This window comes from Danio rerio, chromosome 9 (genome assembly GCF_052040795.2).
Source record: "Danio rerio strain M-AB ecotype USA chromosome 9, GRCz13ab, whole genome shotgun sequence".
NCBI classification, from domain to species: domain Eukaryota; kingdom Metazoa; phylum Chordata; class Actinopteri; order Cypriniformes; family Danionidae; genus Danio; species Danio rerio.
In genome coordinates, this window is record NC_141029.1 from 37,210,608 (window position 1) to 37,227,493 (window position 16,886).

The following is a 16,886-nucleotide window of genomic DNA, read 5'->3' on the forward strand; positions in this document are numbered from 1 at the left end:
CCTCACACCCCACTGGCGGTCTATCGCTTCAGCCCTCCTCAAAAATGAAACCTGTCACGCCGATACATTCCTTTATCCCCTTCAACTCACTTCCACGTCTGTGCAGCAAAGACCCCTCAAAGCTTTTGCCTGCCATCCTCAATCACAAACACATACATGTCCAGTCTAAAGTGTGGAATGACTACGATTTTAATGCATTTTAGAAAAGGCACTTTTTGAGGAAAAATACAGTACAAAAGTGTTTTGTTGTGGAATATTGGAACACAGAACTTAGAATAATTTATTGCTGTAAATAAAGTTGAATTTACAGCATGATTACTTCAGTTTTCAGTGTCACATGATCCATTCGATATTATGTTTGTTTTATTGAATTCCTTGTTGAATCCACTGTTCTCAGCAGAAATTGTTTTTCAGACCCAAGACACTTGCTTGAATTTCAATCCATTTTATTCTTTCTTTCAAAAAATTTCTCTAGCCACTGTATGCTTCTTGCTGATTAGGTTCAGCTGATATTGACTCTCTTACAGTATGCAGTACAGTGCAGTGACCAGTATGCCCCATAGGTGGCAGCACAACAGCTGGCTAAAAACACAAATCAAAAATAAATAAATTAAAATATAAAAAAAATAAATAAAACAGAAAATACATAGGGAAGAGCAGGGCACAAAGTAACACTTTTTTTGTTTGGCTTAATAATAAACAAAGTAATGGGGTTAGACAAAGCATATTTAATTTATTTTTTTTACCAACAACAACAAAAGCCTCTCACTGTGGTGAAAACCTTGAAAGCATGTCATGGTTAACCCTTAGCAAATACCTTAAAACTCTGTTTACATTTGTTACATTTTACCCTGTTACTTTGTGCCCGGCGCTTCCCTACATTCTTAAATTCAAGCATCTGACAATTCTAATATCATGATTTGATGTGCAACAATTTTAAATAATTATCAAATTTAAAGTATGAAACACTAGCATTCAATGTTTGTGGTAAACATACAAAAACAACAACAACAACAACAACATAAAAATTATGTTTAAACTATCTTAAAACAAAGTTTACTTGAAATGTTTATTTTATTTTATTTTATTTTATTTTATTTTATTTTATTTATTTATTTTTTATTTTATTTTATTTTATTTTATTTGGACAGTATATTGCATTTCTATTTATCCAGAGGCAGTGTATCACAGTTTCCACACAAATATTAAACAGACTATGTTATTTATAAAAACTATTATTAATAATTGAATATTCTTGTTGCTAACTAAAATTTAATGATTTAAATTTATTTAAATATTTCAAATTAATATTGTTTACAAATACTTAAAGTATATAAATGTTGTCATGGCGTCTAAGAAAAAACAAGATCCTAGTAATAAAAGTAAAGTTGAAAAAAAAATGGAAACTGCTTATGACAAAACAAAAAAGTACAAATAAATACTCTAATGTACACAGATAAAAATAAAATGAAATCCAATCCAGAATATTGCAAACACTTAAATAAACAAATCACATTTTCAATAGCATAGAGAAATTAGCAACTAAGAACAAACATCAATACTCTATCCATCAAAATGCTTAAAAATTGTATTAGTTTCCACATAAATATCTAGCAGCAAAAGCTTCACATTTTAAACAATGCCAATGACATGAACAATTGTGAATAATTAAAACCTAAAATCCAAAGTTGAAAAGATCTGCTCTATTTTCACATAAATAAATCACATCTTCAAATATGTTTAAAATAGAATCCACAAACTTTTAACAATTCTACTATTTTATGTCAAACTAATCAAACGAATGCTTTCAACAACATTGCAACAGTAGCTGTTATTGAACAGCTTGTATTTCTGTTCTTTCAAAAAAGCCATGTATCACATTTTCCACACAAATGTTAAAGAAATTATTGTTTTAATGAAAACCATTATCAATAATTAAATGTTAGTTCTAACTTAAATAAACTTATTTAAATTTATTTAAATCTTTCAAATTACTATTGTGTAGAAATGCTCAATGAATATAAATGTTGATATGGCAGCGAAGAGAGAACTAAGAGTAAAAGTACTCATGTACTTTTAGCCACATGAGTACTAAAAGCAAAAAATGACACTTGCTCATAACAAAAGAATAATAAAAAAACTAACAAATTTATACGTAAATGTACAAAAAAAAAATGAAATAAAACCTAATTACAAATATAATGAACACTTTCCAATAATTAAATCACATATTCAATATCAGCAACTAACAACAAATACCTGTATTGTATCCATCAAAATGCTAAAACGTCAACCAGTTCCCACATAAATATCTAGCAGCAAAAGCTCCTCATTTTGAAGTATGCCAATAACATGAACAATTATGAATAATCAAACCCAAAAAAACTGATCTGCTCTATCTTCACATAAATAAATCACATCTTAAAATACATATTTAAAATATCCACAATCCACAAACTCCAAATCCACAAACCTATAACAATTCTACTATTTTATGTCAAACAAACCAAACCAATGCTTTCAACAACATTACAACAGTCTAAACGCACAACTGTTGTCATCTTTGTAGCTGTAATTGAACAGTTTGTAGAACATCAGAAAGGACGGGATGTAAACACAAGTGTGGCAGTGTGTCGACACTCCCAGCAGATCCAGCGCTATGTCACACTCTCCCCCGTGCCGGGACGCTGTCAGTAAATATTAATAAGCCACTACATCAACCGAGGGTGGTCCCCTGTCACCAGATTAGCATAATCAGTGCAGTTAAAATGGCCGCCCTCCTTCCAGCGAGGGGAGGATAATGACGCTGATTGAGCGCGCCCTTCTAAGAGCTGTGATATACGGCAAAGTCACCGGATACTCGCTGTCCTGCGCATGATTTGTGGAGCAGGGACTTGTGGGGGATAAAGGAGGCCTCTTGGGGATTGAATGTTATGCCAATCATCCTGGGTACTGATTGGATGAAGCGCAGACTGGCCCTGTGGCGCACGATCAGGTTATAGGAAATGTTTGTTTTTGTTGCCGCTGATGGCCGGTTTGATTTCGGAGGGAACGGCTGGCCAATCAGAAGGGTGTGTAAGGCTAAGTGTAAAGAGATGAGATCATCATCATGGAGAGGAGTGACACAGATTAAGCATGCGAAACCTGATTAGTTTGTTATTCCTAAAGCAATTAGGACTTTAATGAAATTTGAAAGTTCAGTGGATGCCTTTTTCCACTTACCAAACGGATAGCAGTCAGTAGCTATATTTTCATCCACCCATTGTATGCACATTTTGGATATGTGCACAAACAAAATGGTTGATGGAAACGCCAAGATGTGCATCAGTTTTGATGTTTATAAGTAGGATAAACTTTTTATTCAATATAAAAAGATGCACATAAACTACGACATAAACACTTTTACCACACAAAGTTTGGTATGCTCATTAAAAGAGTCATGTGCTTTTGTTATAAGAGATCATGTGATGATGATAAATGTGTGTTAATGGACAAACCAGCAGGCTGAGCACACTGTAAAACATCTGAACTGTTGTTTTGGTCATTCTAAAACACCTTAACCATTTCAAGAGTTCCTACTTAGATATGCTTGGCACTTATAGCAGGTTTGGCATGCTGTCCCGGGAGAGAACCCTGAGCTCGGAGATATTTGAGCCCAGGGCTCCCGCCCGGTCTAGAAGCATATCAGGAGAACCGAGATCAGGTAGGTCTCGATTGCTCCCCCTTTAGAAGGGGAGAAAAAGGAGGAGATGGGGTGGAAGGGGGGATTCTTCCAAAACGAAGATAGTGCAATGAGGAGAAAGTGATCCATTTATATTAAGCTAGGATCATTCTGATTGTATTAGTGTTATTGTATTATTTCACGAGTTTACACTTGCAGTAGTAAAGAATAAGGCGTATTTGGCGTGCTGTCTGGGGAGAGGACTCTGAGCTCGGGGAGACACTCCAACTCCGTGTCTGCACTGTCTTTTGAGGCGCAAGTCAATTATTAAATAAAGAAAAGATTCATCCACATTTTCCTACGCTCATTTTGTTCTCTTTGACTCTTTGGATGGAAACACTTCTTTATTCGTTTGTCATTTATGCAAAATTTCAGTTTTGCACATAAATTTAATTAGTATCTTTAGATGGAAACATAGCTAGTTACACTACACTAAACTACACTCTCAGTCCTTATTAATACCACATATTAGTATCTAAAAAGTACAAATATGTACCTCATGATTTTTATTTGGGGAAATAATATAAACCTTTGAACTACTAATATGGACCCTTTAAGTACAAATGTGTATCTTTTAAAAAGGTACTACCCCAGTGACAGTTCTTGCATCTTTATTTCTGAGAGTGTATGTAAAATAGCTAAAGACTATATGGCTTACAGGATATGATGTCACACTTTGCAGGTTTTGTTTGTATTTAGTTATAAATATAACACTAAAAATGCTGGCTTTCACACAATCAATATATGTTGGGACAGCATAGTTTTTACCAATTGGATTGAGCATAAAACAATTAAGTTGTCACAAAAAAAATCAAGGTTTGTGTTTGTGTTTCAGCTTATTTTAAACAACAAACAACATTCATCATTTTTTTGAGTGTAACATTATGGTTTAGATTTGAAACATTTTGATTGTTTAGAAATTATTTCAAGCCTTCACACTTAAATGATGCTTGATACTAATTGCAGGTTTGGCATCCCGTGAGAGAACGCTAAGCTCAAAGATAATTGAGCCCAGGGCTCCCGCCTGGACATATAGCATGAAAGGGGGGTCCGAGATCAGGTAGGTCTTGAAAGCTCCCCCTAGTAAAGGAGGAAAAAGAGGAAAACCAAAAAAATCTACAGAAAATACTTATCCAAATAAATATTGATGACAAAGAAAAATGACTATAAATGCTTGACTTTTATTTATATACTTACTTAGTAGTCCATTAGATTGAAGAATAGTAATAATGTAATAATATAACATGGATAGTTTGCACAAAGTGAAAGTTTACTAACAAGTTACACACCATCAAACAATTCCGAATTTTATGATTTTATGTATTTTTTTCTGCTGAAAATTGAAGAAGATACAGTGCAGTATGATGAGGAAGATTGGTAACTACTAACCATGCACTTTCATAGTAGGAAGAAAATATGCAAATAGGCCAAATGTCTGCAGTTTTCCTGTTTTCCTTTTGTATTGACAATAAAGACTTAAATGGGTGTCAAACAAGCAGTGGGTAGGCAAAAGATCACTGAATTTTAACTTTAACTATCCTTTTGTTAAAAAAAATCATTTGCAGTACACCTTTGTGATTAACAGCAGAAATTAAAAAGGCCTTTCAGACTGCGAGAAACTGGGCATTTTCTCTGTTATTTATGCAGCGACAACCAATGAAAATAGGACCATAAAGAGGAATGAAACTGAAACAAGAAAACATGTTTACTTTTATTTCTGATTATCTAACCCTGCTGAATATCCGCCATACTGGCAGAAGTTCAACTGCACACCACACAGAGCTTCACAAGCCCATTTAGATGCAGAGTATAACAGAAGAAAGCCTCGTATTACTAGTCTGAAGCAGCAGGGGGGTGTTAAGATCTGATTACAGCATTCACATGCAGGGCTCTCTTACTGGAAAACAGGTCAAATGCTGAGAGCAGGATTTTGTGCTTGCTTTTCTGGTATTTGCACCAGGATTAGGAATCACAGTATGACTAGTCAAAACAGATGATAATTTGGAAAACATATTAGTAAGAATGACTCAAGAAATATTCAATGTTATTCAATATATTCTATTAAAGTAGCTCATGTTTAACTACATTTTATGAAGCTATAATAATAAAAATAAAAATCCCTAAATGTTGTTCTTGTTATCCAAAGCACAAGAACACCAAACTGTGAGTAATGTACTGTGGCACAATTATGCTTGCTAGCTAAAGCTGTTATTTGATATTTTGACTTGATCTTTTAACCCTAAAATAATTTGAATGCTACAGCACTGCCACAAAACATGTTTTGAAAGCAAGATGTCATGGGTTACTGATGTTTTTTTAACAGTGGGATAATGTGTGATTTTCAGTAAATGGGACACAGTGGGTCTTACTAACAGATTTTACTCATTATCTACTCTCACAGAAAGACAGCCATGAAGCTAATATTTTAAAAATGATAGAGCAGACAAAAAAAAAAAATTAAATAAAAAAAACAACAACAGCAGAATGACATGTACAATAAAACAACAGAACAATATAGATAGATAGATAGATAGAAAAATAGAATGATAGACAAACAAACAAACAAACAAACATATAGAGACAGACAGATGTATGTATTGATGGACGGATAGATGAATGAATAGAAAGAAAATAGATATAGCTATAAATAGCATGGAGATAGATAGATAGATAGATAGATAGATAGATAGATATATAGATAGATAGATAGATAGATAGATAGATAGATAGATAGATAGATAGATAGATAGATAGATAGATAGATAGATAGATAGATAGATAGATAGATAGATAGATAGATAGATAGATAGATAGATAGATAGATAGATAACAATAGAAAATATAGCTATATAGAACGATAGACAGAACAGTAGAGTGATGGATGGACAGATCATTCTAATTAAATATAATTGTAGAACAATAAATAGAATAATAGAAAAATAGAATGATAGACAAACAAACAAACAAACAAACATATAGAGACAGACAGATGTATGTATTGATGGACGGATAGATGAATGAATAGAAAGAAAATAGATATAGCTATAAATAGTATGGAAATAGATAGATAGATAGATAGATAGATAGATAGATAGATAGATAGATAGATAGATAGATAGATAGATAGATAGATAGATAGATAGATAGATAGATAGATAACGATGGACGGACGGACGGATAGATGGATGGGTGATTGAAAAACCTTTGTATCATTTTTCATGGCATCCCAGAGCTGATCTCAGGAGAATCATGTCAATCTGAGCGTGATATGAAATAAAATATACTCCGTTATCTTAGAGGCATAATTACCCTCTCTGAGCACTCGAGATAGCAGTGACCCCCGCCATATGGAAAACACAAACTCATCTTCGACACTTTATTGTCTGTGCTCCGGGGGCTGCATGCCTTTCCATAAAGGAAGAACGCAATTTCTCCAGCTGAAAACACCTGCCCAGCAACAGCAGCACAGAACACGGACATGCACGTCTTCTGCTTATTATAGAACGCTGAAATATCCTGGTATTTATAGTTGATGGAGCTTCCTCTTTAATTTTTTCCCTCTCCATTTTTTTTTTTACTTTAAGGGGACCAACCAGTGAGACTGTTGAAGTAGATGTTGCTCACTCTTTCCTCATAATCTTGAGGATTTCATATAATCCGCAGCTCATCACCGCCGACAGCTGAGTGGCTGTGTGCATAAAATACCGTCTCTGTCCTGATTCTGCTTTTACTGGTTCCATCAAAATCTTTACAGCGCTGTTTTCCGAGCTGCGAGTTAACTAGGCAGAAAATAGGAAAGACCAAACAAACAAAGCGCGGTATGCCGCCAATCAAACCGCATGATCAAACAGGATGCGTGTATGGCTGCATCTCTGCGAGAAACGCAGGGATTTGGTGTCCCAGAAAATCGTAATGAAGTGCCGAGGTTGTCAAGAGACTACACTCAACAGCTGCCGCTTTTGTTATGATCCAGCAAATCGGAGAGGCATAAGCATATTCAATTATATCATTCTTAATACAAGATGCAATTAAGTGGCATTACATTTGCACGATGTGCCGAAATGATTGAGAAAACAAACCTTTATGAGTATAAAGTCAAGTTACAATTAAACCACATACAGGTCATTTAAGTACAATATTGCTACTGTATATTAAGAACAAACTTCAAGGGAAGTTTTAGTGATAAAATAAGCAAATTTCCTTAGTTGTGATTTAATTTAACATACATTAGATTTATTGTATAGTATGGTTGATGTATATTAGTAACAGAGGTACATTTTGGTTTGATTGCTCAGACTGACAGATCATGTGCTATCGCACAAATGGAAGATCAAAGCTCACCCACAATGATCTCATTGCTTTACCCACAAAGATCATATCTCTTATTCTTATCATGTTTACTATGCAAGATTTTTCTTCTTTCCCACGATAAATAAATAAAACCAAATAAATAAAAATAAATAATAATATAAATAAATAAATTAAAAAATAGATAGATCAACAATAAATAAATAAATAAATAAATAAATAAATAAATAATATAGATAGATAGATAGATAGATAGATAGATAGATAGATAGATAGATAGATAGATAGATAGATAGATAGATAGATAGATAGATAGATAGATAGATAGATAGATAGATAGATAGATAGATAGATATGTGTATATATGTATAAGAGAGAGAGAGAGCGAGAGCGAGAGCGAGAGAGAGAGAGAGAGAGAGAGAGAGAGAGAGAGAGAGAGACAGAACCAAAGGAATAAAAACAAATATTAATATAAATTAATAAATAAATAATCACTAAAAATTAAATGTGTTGAACATAAAAATGACCATCAGTGATTAAAATTAAATATTTCTATTGTTTTTATAGACATTTTTTATTTTCACTTGGAAAAAGGTTGAAAAAAGATTTAATAGCAAATGAGATCAAATACAATAGAACAACGAAACAAACAATAAATGGATAGCAAAACTTAAAACAGAAATAATGGGACTTTTCTAAGCACTCACAAACTTCTGAAGTGATAAAATAAACATTAAAGGACTCTGTCTTTGTATAGTTTTGCTTAAAAGTTTGCATACCCCTTGGAGAATCTGTTATATAAATAAACAGTAAAATAAGATAATAAAATAAGAGAGATCATACAAACTGCATGTTATGTTTTTAATGATCCTATCCTTACTAAGATATAAAAAATGTGTTTATATTCACAGGAAAAAAAAAACAATTAAACAGTTAAAATAACCAATTGCAAAAATTAGCATGACCTTGTTTTTTATACTGTGTGGTTGTCTGATGATATACGATTGTTTTATTTTTTTGTGATGGTTGTTCATGAGTCTCTTGTTTGTTTTGAACTGTTAAACCTACTGTTCTTCTTCTTCAAAATAAATAAATACATAAATAAAATAAATAAATTAATTAAATTAAAAATCCATGCTGCAGATTCCTCAGTTTTCCAGTATCTACTGCAAATTTCAACCCTTTCCAGCAGTGACTGTATAATTGTAAGATCTTTCTTTTAAAAATATGAATTTAAAAGATAGATTTGTGACGGTTTACTTATATATGCTGAGCACTGTATATACATTAATTTAGTACTTTTACCATAACCATATTTAACATTTGTTAGAGGTTGATATTTCAGAAATTATGTTATGTGTCAAAAAACAAACAAACAAACAAACAAACAAACAAAAAAAAAAACGCATTGAGTGTGTTAACTAACGACATTAGTTGATAAATGCAATCCATTTTTTTTTCTTGGTGGGGCAGTTAAAGAATAAAAAAATTTAAAACTACTTTTAAGACCTTTTCCAGAAGAAAAAAATAATAAAGAAAATACTGTGAAAATGTCCTTAATCCCTTAAATATCACTTGAGAAATATTTGAAAAAGTATAAATATTTCACAAAAGGGCTAATAATTTTGCCCTCAACTCTATATAAATCTGCCTTACATAATGTAAAAACTGTGAGTGCCTTAAAATCTGTGTTTACCATGTAAACTGTGTAATGTGAAATGACAAAGAAAACAAAAAGTATAAAATCACACAGAAAGGTCAAAACCAAGGGGTGACAAATGTTTTCATGCTATTGCATCAATACACACGTTACCTCCATTGCAATAAAACAGCCTCTGGAATGGCACTCAGTTGAAGACTCGATAGACGTTATTACTGTCACCCCTGCGTAAGTGTCTCTTACTGTGCTAAAGAACTACTTGACAAAGTTATATGCCATACTGTTCCTGTCCTCCTGACATTCACCCATCAGTGTAACAGAATGTCTGTTTAACCCATAGGTAACCCGATGTGGTGCTGAATAACTGAAGAGCTCCGCCACCCTAAATGGACTTTGAAGCCGTAAATGGATGCTTGGCTTGCTGGTAGCGCGTGCGGTTTTTTGGGCCAGTGTTCAGGACAAATGGTCAATCCATCAGGCTAATAGAGAGACACAGCAAAATTTCCAGTGTTGTTTGGAGTTGTTTTTACAGTGTAAATTTTTTTGAGTTAAAAAGTGTTATTTGTGGTGTTAATTTACGTGACATAAACACCTGCAGTGTACCCTTGTGGTCAGAGTAAGGGTTAATACTGCGAGTTAACATAGTTAACACTATAAACAAGTTGTTTCCATTTCCGGTCGCTTCACCTTACTTCCTCTTTGATTAATGGCGGATGGCACATGGAGAACATTCAAACAGGTAACTGTCATATTACTTATTTAACCACAAATATTCAATAGATTTTACATGCTTTATGTTTCTCAATGTTAAATTAATATTTGTAAATATTCTAACCGAGATTTCAAGTTCTAACCACTTGTCAATTTATACACGACAGACATGGAGCCACGAGACAAGCTGCTTTAGCGGGAAAACAAAGGTAACTTTAAACATTTTACAGTTAACAGTTTTAAGGAGTTCCTATATTTGAATCGGGTTCAGTTCGAGCCTATTATGAGAAATAGGCAGTAATGACTCATGCAACCGTTTGAATTGTTTAAACTGTTTATTTGTTTTAAATATCTGCAAAGCAGCAGCTGTCAGTACTTAACGTTAGCTGAACCGTAACCTAGCTTTGTGTGTAATCTAACGTTATCTATAATGTTCAGTGCGATTGATTTGTGGCGCGAGCAGCGAGGAGTCGCGGGCTGCCTGTTCACGCTTTCGTCAGTGCTTTTAAACGGTGAATAACGTTATACGATTCAAGTGTACAGGTACAGACCTGCAGACCATAATACGTTAAAAACAGACGCAAAATACATTCGCTGTAAAAGTTAGCCGTGCTTGTTGACATGAAGGGATAACGTTAGCCAGTTAAGAAATGATTCTTCTTTAAACGGTTCTTTTCAGTGAATCAATCGAACCAGTTCACTATATTGAACTGAATCATTTGAAATTGTTCGCTTCTCCGGTAAGCACCAATCCTTAAAATGGCTTACTTTATAACCTGTCTGACACTCAGTTCCACTCAAAAATACCGTATGTTGAGTTTCGACTTATTCAGTAACTGTAACAGACGGAACTGCTGTGAAAAGAACTGATGATGAGCGCGAATCGAGTAACGTGTTCCCTATGACAACGACCGAAAAATGCTAAGCTCAGAAGAGACGAACCCAAGCAGACTGTTATTGCCATTGTTTACCTAGCAAATTTCATTGTTGACTCTAAGGTAGTAGTCGAATAGTAACTTTATTTATTTAATATTGAAGTGCTGTTCAATTGCATTGCATGAAGAGCTGGCTTAGATAGAACTGTACGTACTCTTAACTTTTGAAGATCTTTCATTAATGTGTAATGTGAAAAAAAAAAGTTTTTTTTAATCTGTAATGTGCATTTATACAAGTATAATTTTCCTATAGCCTACGTCTTGCTAACAATACTAGTTAGAAATTGGTATGTAGAATCCTTCATAATAAAAAAACAAAAAGAACGTAAATATAGTTATTTTTAGAAAAAGAAAAACATAATGTGCTTTTTTATTTATATGTACTATTCATAATAACATCGGCTTCTGTATCACCTTAACATGAAAATGAATAAATTAACTTGATTTAATTTTACTATGTCAAGTTTGTGATAGATTCTTGTTAATAATAAAGTGATATATTGTGTATTTTTCAACAGCTTCCATCATGTTGGTGAAAGTTCTATATTAAGGAGTGAAAAAATATGTAAAATTGCCTACTGATTTTACATTTCAATGTTTTCGCAGTGAAGGTAAGTTAAGATTGTGCTGGTCAGAGTTGTGCTCACTAAAGTCATAACCATTTTCTGAGTCTGTTTTTTTTTTTTTTTTTCAGTGAAAAGCAAATTTGGATTATCAACAACTGCAGATCCTCAAGTTTTCAATGACACGGACCCTAATGTAGAAGAGGAGATCTTCCACGAGTTAATGGACAGCAGTCCACATTTATGCTTGACTGTTAGATGTTTGGAAGAAAATATTTCTGCTGGCCTGCCTGAGGGTAATTATTCAATAAATATTTGGACAGTTTTAAAATGCCTCTGTTTTACAGTAGTACAAGTCAAAACAGTTAGAATTAAGTAAAAAGAAGAAATTCATAGAAGAGCTTACTGAACAGTGGAGTGTGTATAGAAATAAAGAGTTTTTATATGTTTCTTGACCATTGCCAGGTGTTCGTTTAGCTTAAGTTCATGTGATGCCCAGTGATGAAAGGTTGATCAAAATAGTCTGTCAAAACCACAGTGTAGAAAAACATTGAGGATGATGGTGTATAGTAAAAGCTATTAGTACAGCATTGTTTTAAATTAAGTTGAAATATAAGATAAATTTATTGTAAACTAAAGAAAATATTACGTAAAGGTTAATAATAATGTTTTCCATTTCTCCATCAGTGATTTCACCCACAAGATCATCAACAGCCAGCACATCTACTGATACAGTTTCACTCTCTTCAATGGATCATGAAGACCCAGAGCGAAATATGCAGAATCAATTGACAAGGACTAACAGCTGCTTGATAGTAGATGGTAAAGGGCAAAACAGGTATATGCATATGTTGTTTGTTATGGTTAATTCAATCATATACTAATTCAGTTTTATTATTTTACAAGTATAACCATTTTTCTGGTCACTTTATCAGATTGTTCAAGATGCATTGGGAAAGCAATCTGGTGGTGATGAAGTACTTGACGAATACAAGGTCACAAAAACTTAAGGGCCACAGCACTAGATGGCAGCTGGTTAATATTGTCGTCAGTCACATGAAAGAGATTCATGGGTAAGATTTCATTAAATATATGCAAGAAAAGCATGGATTTTTTTTTTTAAACCAAAAAAAAATAATAAAATGTAAAAAGTAAGTACTGTCCTTAATCAAATATTTTACTGATTGTTAGGAGAATCCCCACGTGCAAGCAACGGGAGACTTATGCTTTGGGCATTATTTCTCTTTTTCCCAGCCTGAGAGACCCGTTTTCCGCAAAAGGCTATGTAAGAAATTGTCTTATTGTACTTAACACAAACTTGTTCATCCGTTTTAATTATTTAACGCAGAGGTGCCCAAACCTTGGTCCTGGAGAGCCAGTTTTCTGCAGAGTTTAGCTCCAACTGTAATTAAACACAAGCTCTTAACTAGCAAACTAGAAACTTTCAGGCAGTTGTGTTGAAGCAAGTTGGAGCTAAACTCTGCAAGACACTGGCCCTCCAGGAATGAGTTTCGACACCCCTGGTTTAAAGGTTTGTGTTTTTTATTTTTATTTGTATCATACAGTCAGTCTTTTTAATGTAACTGGCATTTTTAAAATATTTCTATCTATATAACAGGAACATTTTTACGATCCAGAAAAGGGAACCGTTTGTAATTAATCTAATATGCTTCTTTCTTAGATTATTCAAGATTTTAGTCTCCTGTTCAATGCTGAAACATCCAACAAGTTGCTTGAGAGGTGGGAGACCGCATTTAAGCACAGGATCATCAATGAGGCGAAATCTCTGACTTCAACTGCCAGACTTCATTGTCTTATTAATTCAGCAGAAGGACAAGAATCTGAAAATGGTACGATTTCTAAGGATTTTGTAGTTTGAAATTTGCTTTGGTTTCTTTTGTATTTGTGAGCTATAAGTGTGAATGTGGGCTTGCTTCATTTTAATATTAATACGTATAACTTTATCATCATTCATTCAGACTGGGATAATGATGTCATCTGTCCTACTCCTTCTGCATCTCCTACCTCCTTCAGAGAGAAAGAAGACTTAAGATCAGTTCAACAGAGGCCTTTGAAAGACTTGTGCATTTCCATAAGGTAAAACTCACAATATTTTCAAAAGTCTTTTCATTGTTATTATTAAGGTTGTTAAGACCATTATGCGATGCTGTAAAATATACCTTTTGAAACTTTATTTTAAAAGCCAATACATTCAGTTGAATGCTGTTGAAGAATGTATGTTACATCTTGGACGAAATGAGGGTTTATCAAAAAATATATAAACATATTTTTGTGGTAATTCTTTTCCCTGTCACACTACACAGTGAATGACATGAACATTTTATTTTTGCACTTTGGGTAAAGGTGAATTTGTTTTATCTTTTGTGTTGTTTTCATTAACAAAATTGTAAGTTTCCTAATTGGTTTCCTGCATTTAATGACATATTTTTGGCTGTTTTTTTGCAGTCTTGCACCAGCATTGAAGACCATCTCAGTGAGAGGAAGGGCCACCAGCCATGTCGCCTAAGATCAGGAAGGATCAAGGGGAGGATTGACCATTTCTATGTGGTTATGGACAAACATCTCATCTCTTGTGCAGCAACCAGGTCCTTGAGTGCTGTTGATGAACTCTTTAAAGACTATGTGTTCAACTTGACGTACGAGGAAGCCCTTGTCTACATCTTTACCTTTCTGCAGACTACAGTCTACAACATCGATGTTGGACCTACCAGTGAGTCACCCAGGGTAAAGAAACTGCGTGCAAAGCTTTTACACTAAATGTTTCTTTTACAATAATGTGTTGGTGTTGTCAAAGCTTGCAAGCAAACAGCACCTCTTTAAGACTCTCACAGTTTTTGATACTGAAAATGCTGTACATTTTATGTTGGTTTAACTGTGCGTTTAAGATGCATTGTTAAAAATAAAAGTTTAAACTGGTAAACTGTTCTGATTTTTTTTTAACTGATTAATGTCCTGTAATGCAGTAAACAATCTATATAACTAAAAATACATTTAAATATCAACCTAGGTATGTATGAGCACTATATTATTAGTGTTAAGATGAACACTCTTAGTGTTAAGCTATTAACACTGCGAGTGTAGTTTTAACATATTTATTTTATGCAAATAGGGAAAGTGAGTGGAAAACAGAGAGTTAAAGTCAACACTAGCAGTGCTTTTTTTTAACACTATGCAAGTGTAAAATAATTTACTCTTTTTCAAGTGTAAATTTAACTCGATTTAGTGTGGACCTATATAAACACTAAGGAAGTGTTAATTTTCACACTTTGAGAGTGAAATTAACACTTCAAAATTTGCTGTGGAGAGGAGAGTGAAGGAGAGCGGCTGTGAGTCTCTGACGGCCATCCGAAACGCTGATGCACAGCGAGGAGTGACGCGCGAGGCCACATTCATCCATCTTACTTCCTCACAGGCCATGAAAAAAACTCTCTACATAATTTTCTGTCATGAGGATTCAGAGCCCCAGTATGAGGCACTAAATTAAAGTGATGCATACAGAAATCATAATAAAAGAGGAGAAAAAACTACTAGCGTCGAGGATAACCCATTACAAGTGACCCATATCACATTTAATAATTGAATTATTTTTTTAAAGTTTACTTTAGTCATTAACATTGTCAATTAACAGCATCAATCAATTTCTTTGAAACACCAACTTTGCTTTGTCTGCTGCCCTCTGCTGGATTATTCGTGCCTTTTTATGTCACTGTGAATAGACATTCTTTGATTATTATGATAAATCAATGAAAAAATTTATGTATGCTTAATATTTAATACAATGATAATACATTCATTTAAAACTTTGCTGAAATGTATTAACATGTTACCCAGTACTCCCTTATAGGGTTTTCTGTCTACATTTAAATCATAAACTACAAACAAAAAGTAGATATCATTGAAAAGTAGACACTTTGGGCCCTATCATACAACCGGCACAGTAAGGTGCAAGACGTGTTTGGCACAATTTTTGCTATTTTCAGACCACACGCTTACACATTCTTAAATTATTATTGTTCATTTATTCGTTTGCTGGAATTTAGAACTGAATTTAGAAATTTTGAAACAAAGCTTTGGGCTTAACAAACCAAATAAAAAATTTAGGCTAATGAATATCATCAACAATAATAATAATAATTCCTTATATATATATAGCGCTTTTCTGGGCACTCAAAGTGCTTTACACAATGGGTGGGGGGATGGGGGGGTCTCCTCATCCACCACCAGTGTGCAGCATCCACCTGGATGACGCGACAGCAGCCATTTTGCTCCAGACCGCACACCACACACCAGCTGATTGGTGGAGAGGAGACAGAGATGAAGCCAATTGGAATATGGGGATGGTTAGGAGGCCATGATGGACAGAGGATTGACAGATTTGGCCAGGATGCCGGGGTTAAACCCTTACTCTTTTTTGAAGGACATCCTGGGATTTTTAACGACCACAGAGAGTCGGGACCTCGGTTAAACTTCTCATTCGAAAGACGCTTACTGACCAGTATAGCGTCCCCATCACTATACTGGGGCATTAGGACCCACACAGACCGCTGGTTGGGCGCCCTCTGCTGGCCTCACTAACACCACTTCCGGCAGCAACGAAGCTTTCCCATGTGGTCTCCCATCCAGGTATGGACCGGGCGCAGCCCTGCTTAGCTTCAGTGGGCGACCATGTGAGAGTTGCAGAGAGCTAGCTGCCAGCTAATGGAGTGCGTACAACACTGTTTTCTTATCCAAGAAAGTAAAGGAGTTAAGAGTAAAAGTAAAGAGAAAGAGAAAGTAAAGAGGTCGAGTGGAGGAGGCTTGTTTTTTATTCCCAAACTGCAGGTGGTTTACAGTAACTGTTTTCTCGCAAGTGAAGCATTTAGTTTTTCCCCTTACAAAGTCCACCATGTAAATAGCAAATGTGCCATGGCAGGATGCATATGACTCTTAAAGAGAATGGGAGATGAGTCTCTGATTGGTTTAATGAA

At 34.3% G+C, this 16,886-nt stretch overlaps 2 protein-coding genes across 7 annotated transcripts in view; one reads left to right on the forward strand and one right to left on the reverse strand.

Annotated features, from left to right (window-relative positions):
- Window positions 1-16,886, reverse strand: part of ncam2b (neural cell adhesion molecule 2b) — a 392,880-nt gene that overhangs the window by 156,364 nt on the left and 219,630 nt on the right.
- Window positions 11,115-14,839, forward strand: LOC147842405 (uncharacterized). The gene is made up of 8 exons (XM_087267182.1): window positions 11,115-11,140; window positions 12,030-12,194; window positions 12,586-12,736; window positions 12,834-12,971; window positions 13,090-13,183; window positions 13,580-13,748; window positions 13,878-13,995; window positions 14,365-14,839. The coding sequence occupies exons 2-8, from the start codon at window positions 12,122-12,124 to the stop codon at window positions 14,423-14,425; spliced, it is 804 nt and encodes a 267-aa protein (XP_087123308.1). The 5' UTR covers window positions 11,115-11,140; window positions 12,030-12,121; the 3' UTR covers window positions 14,426-14,839.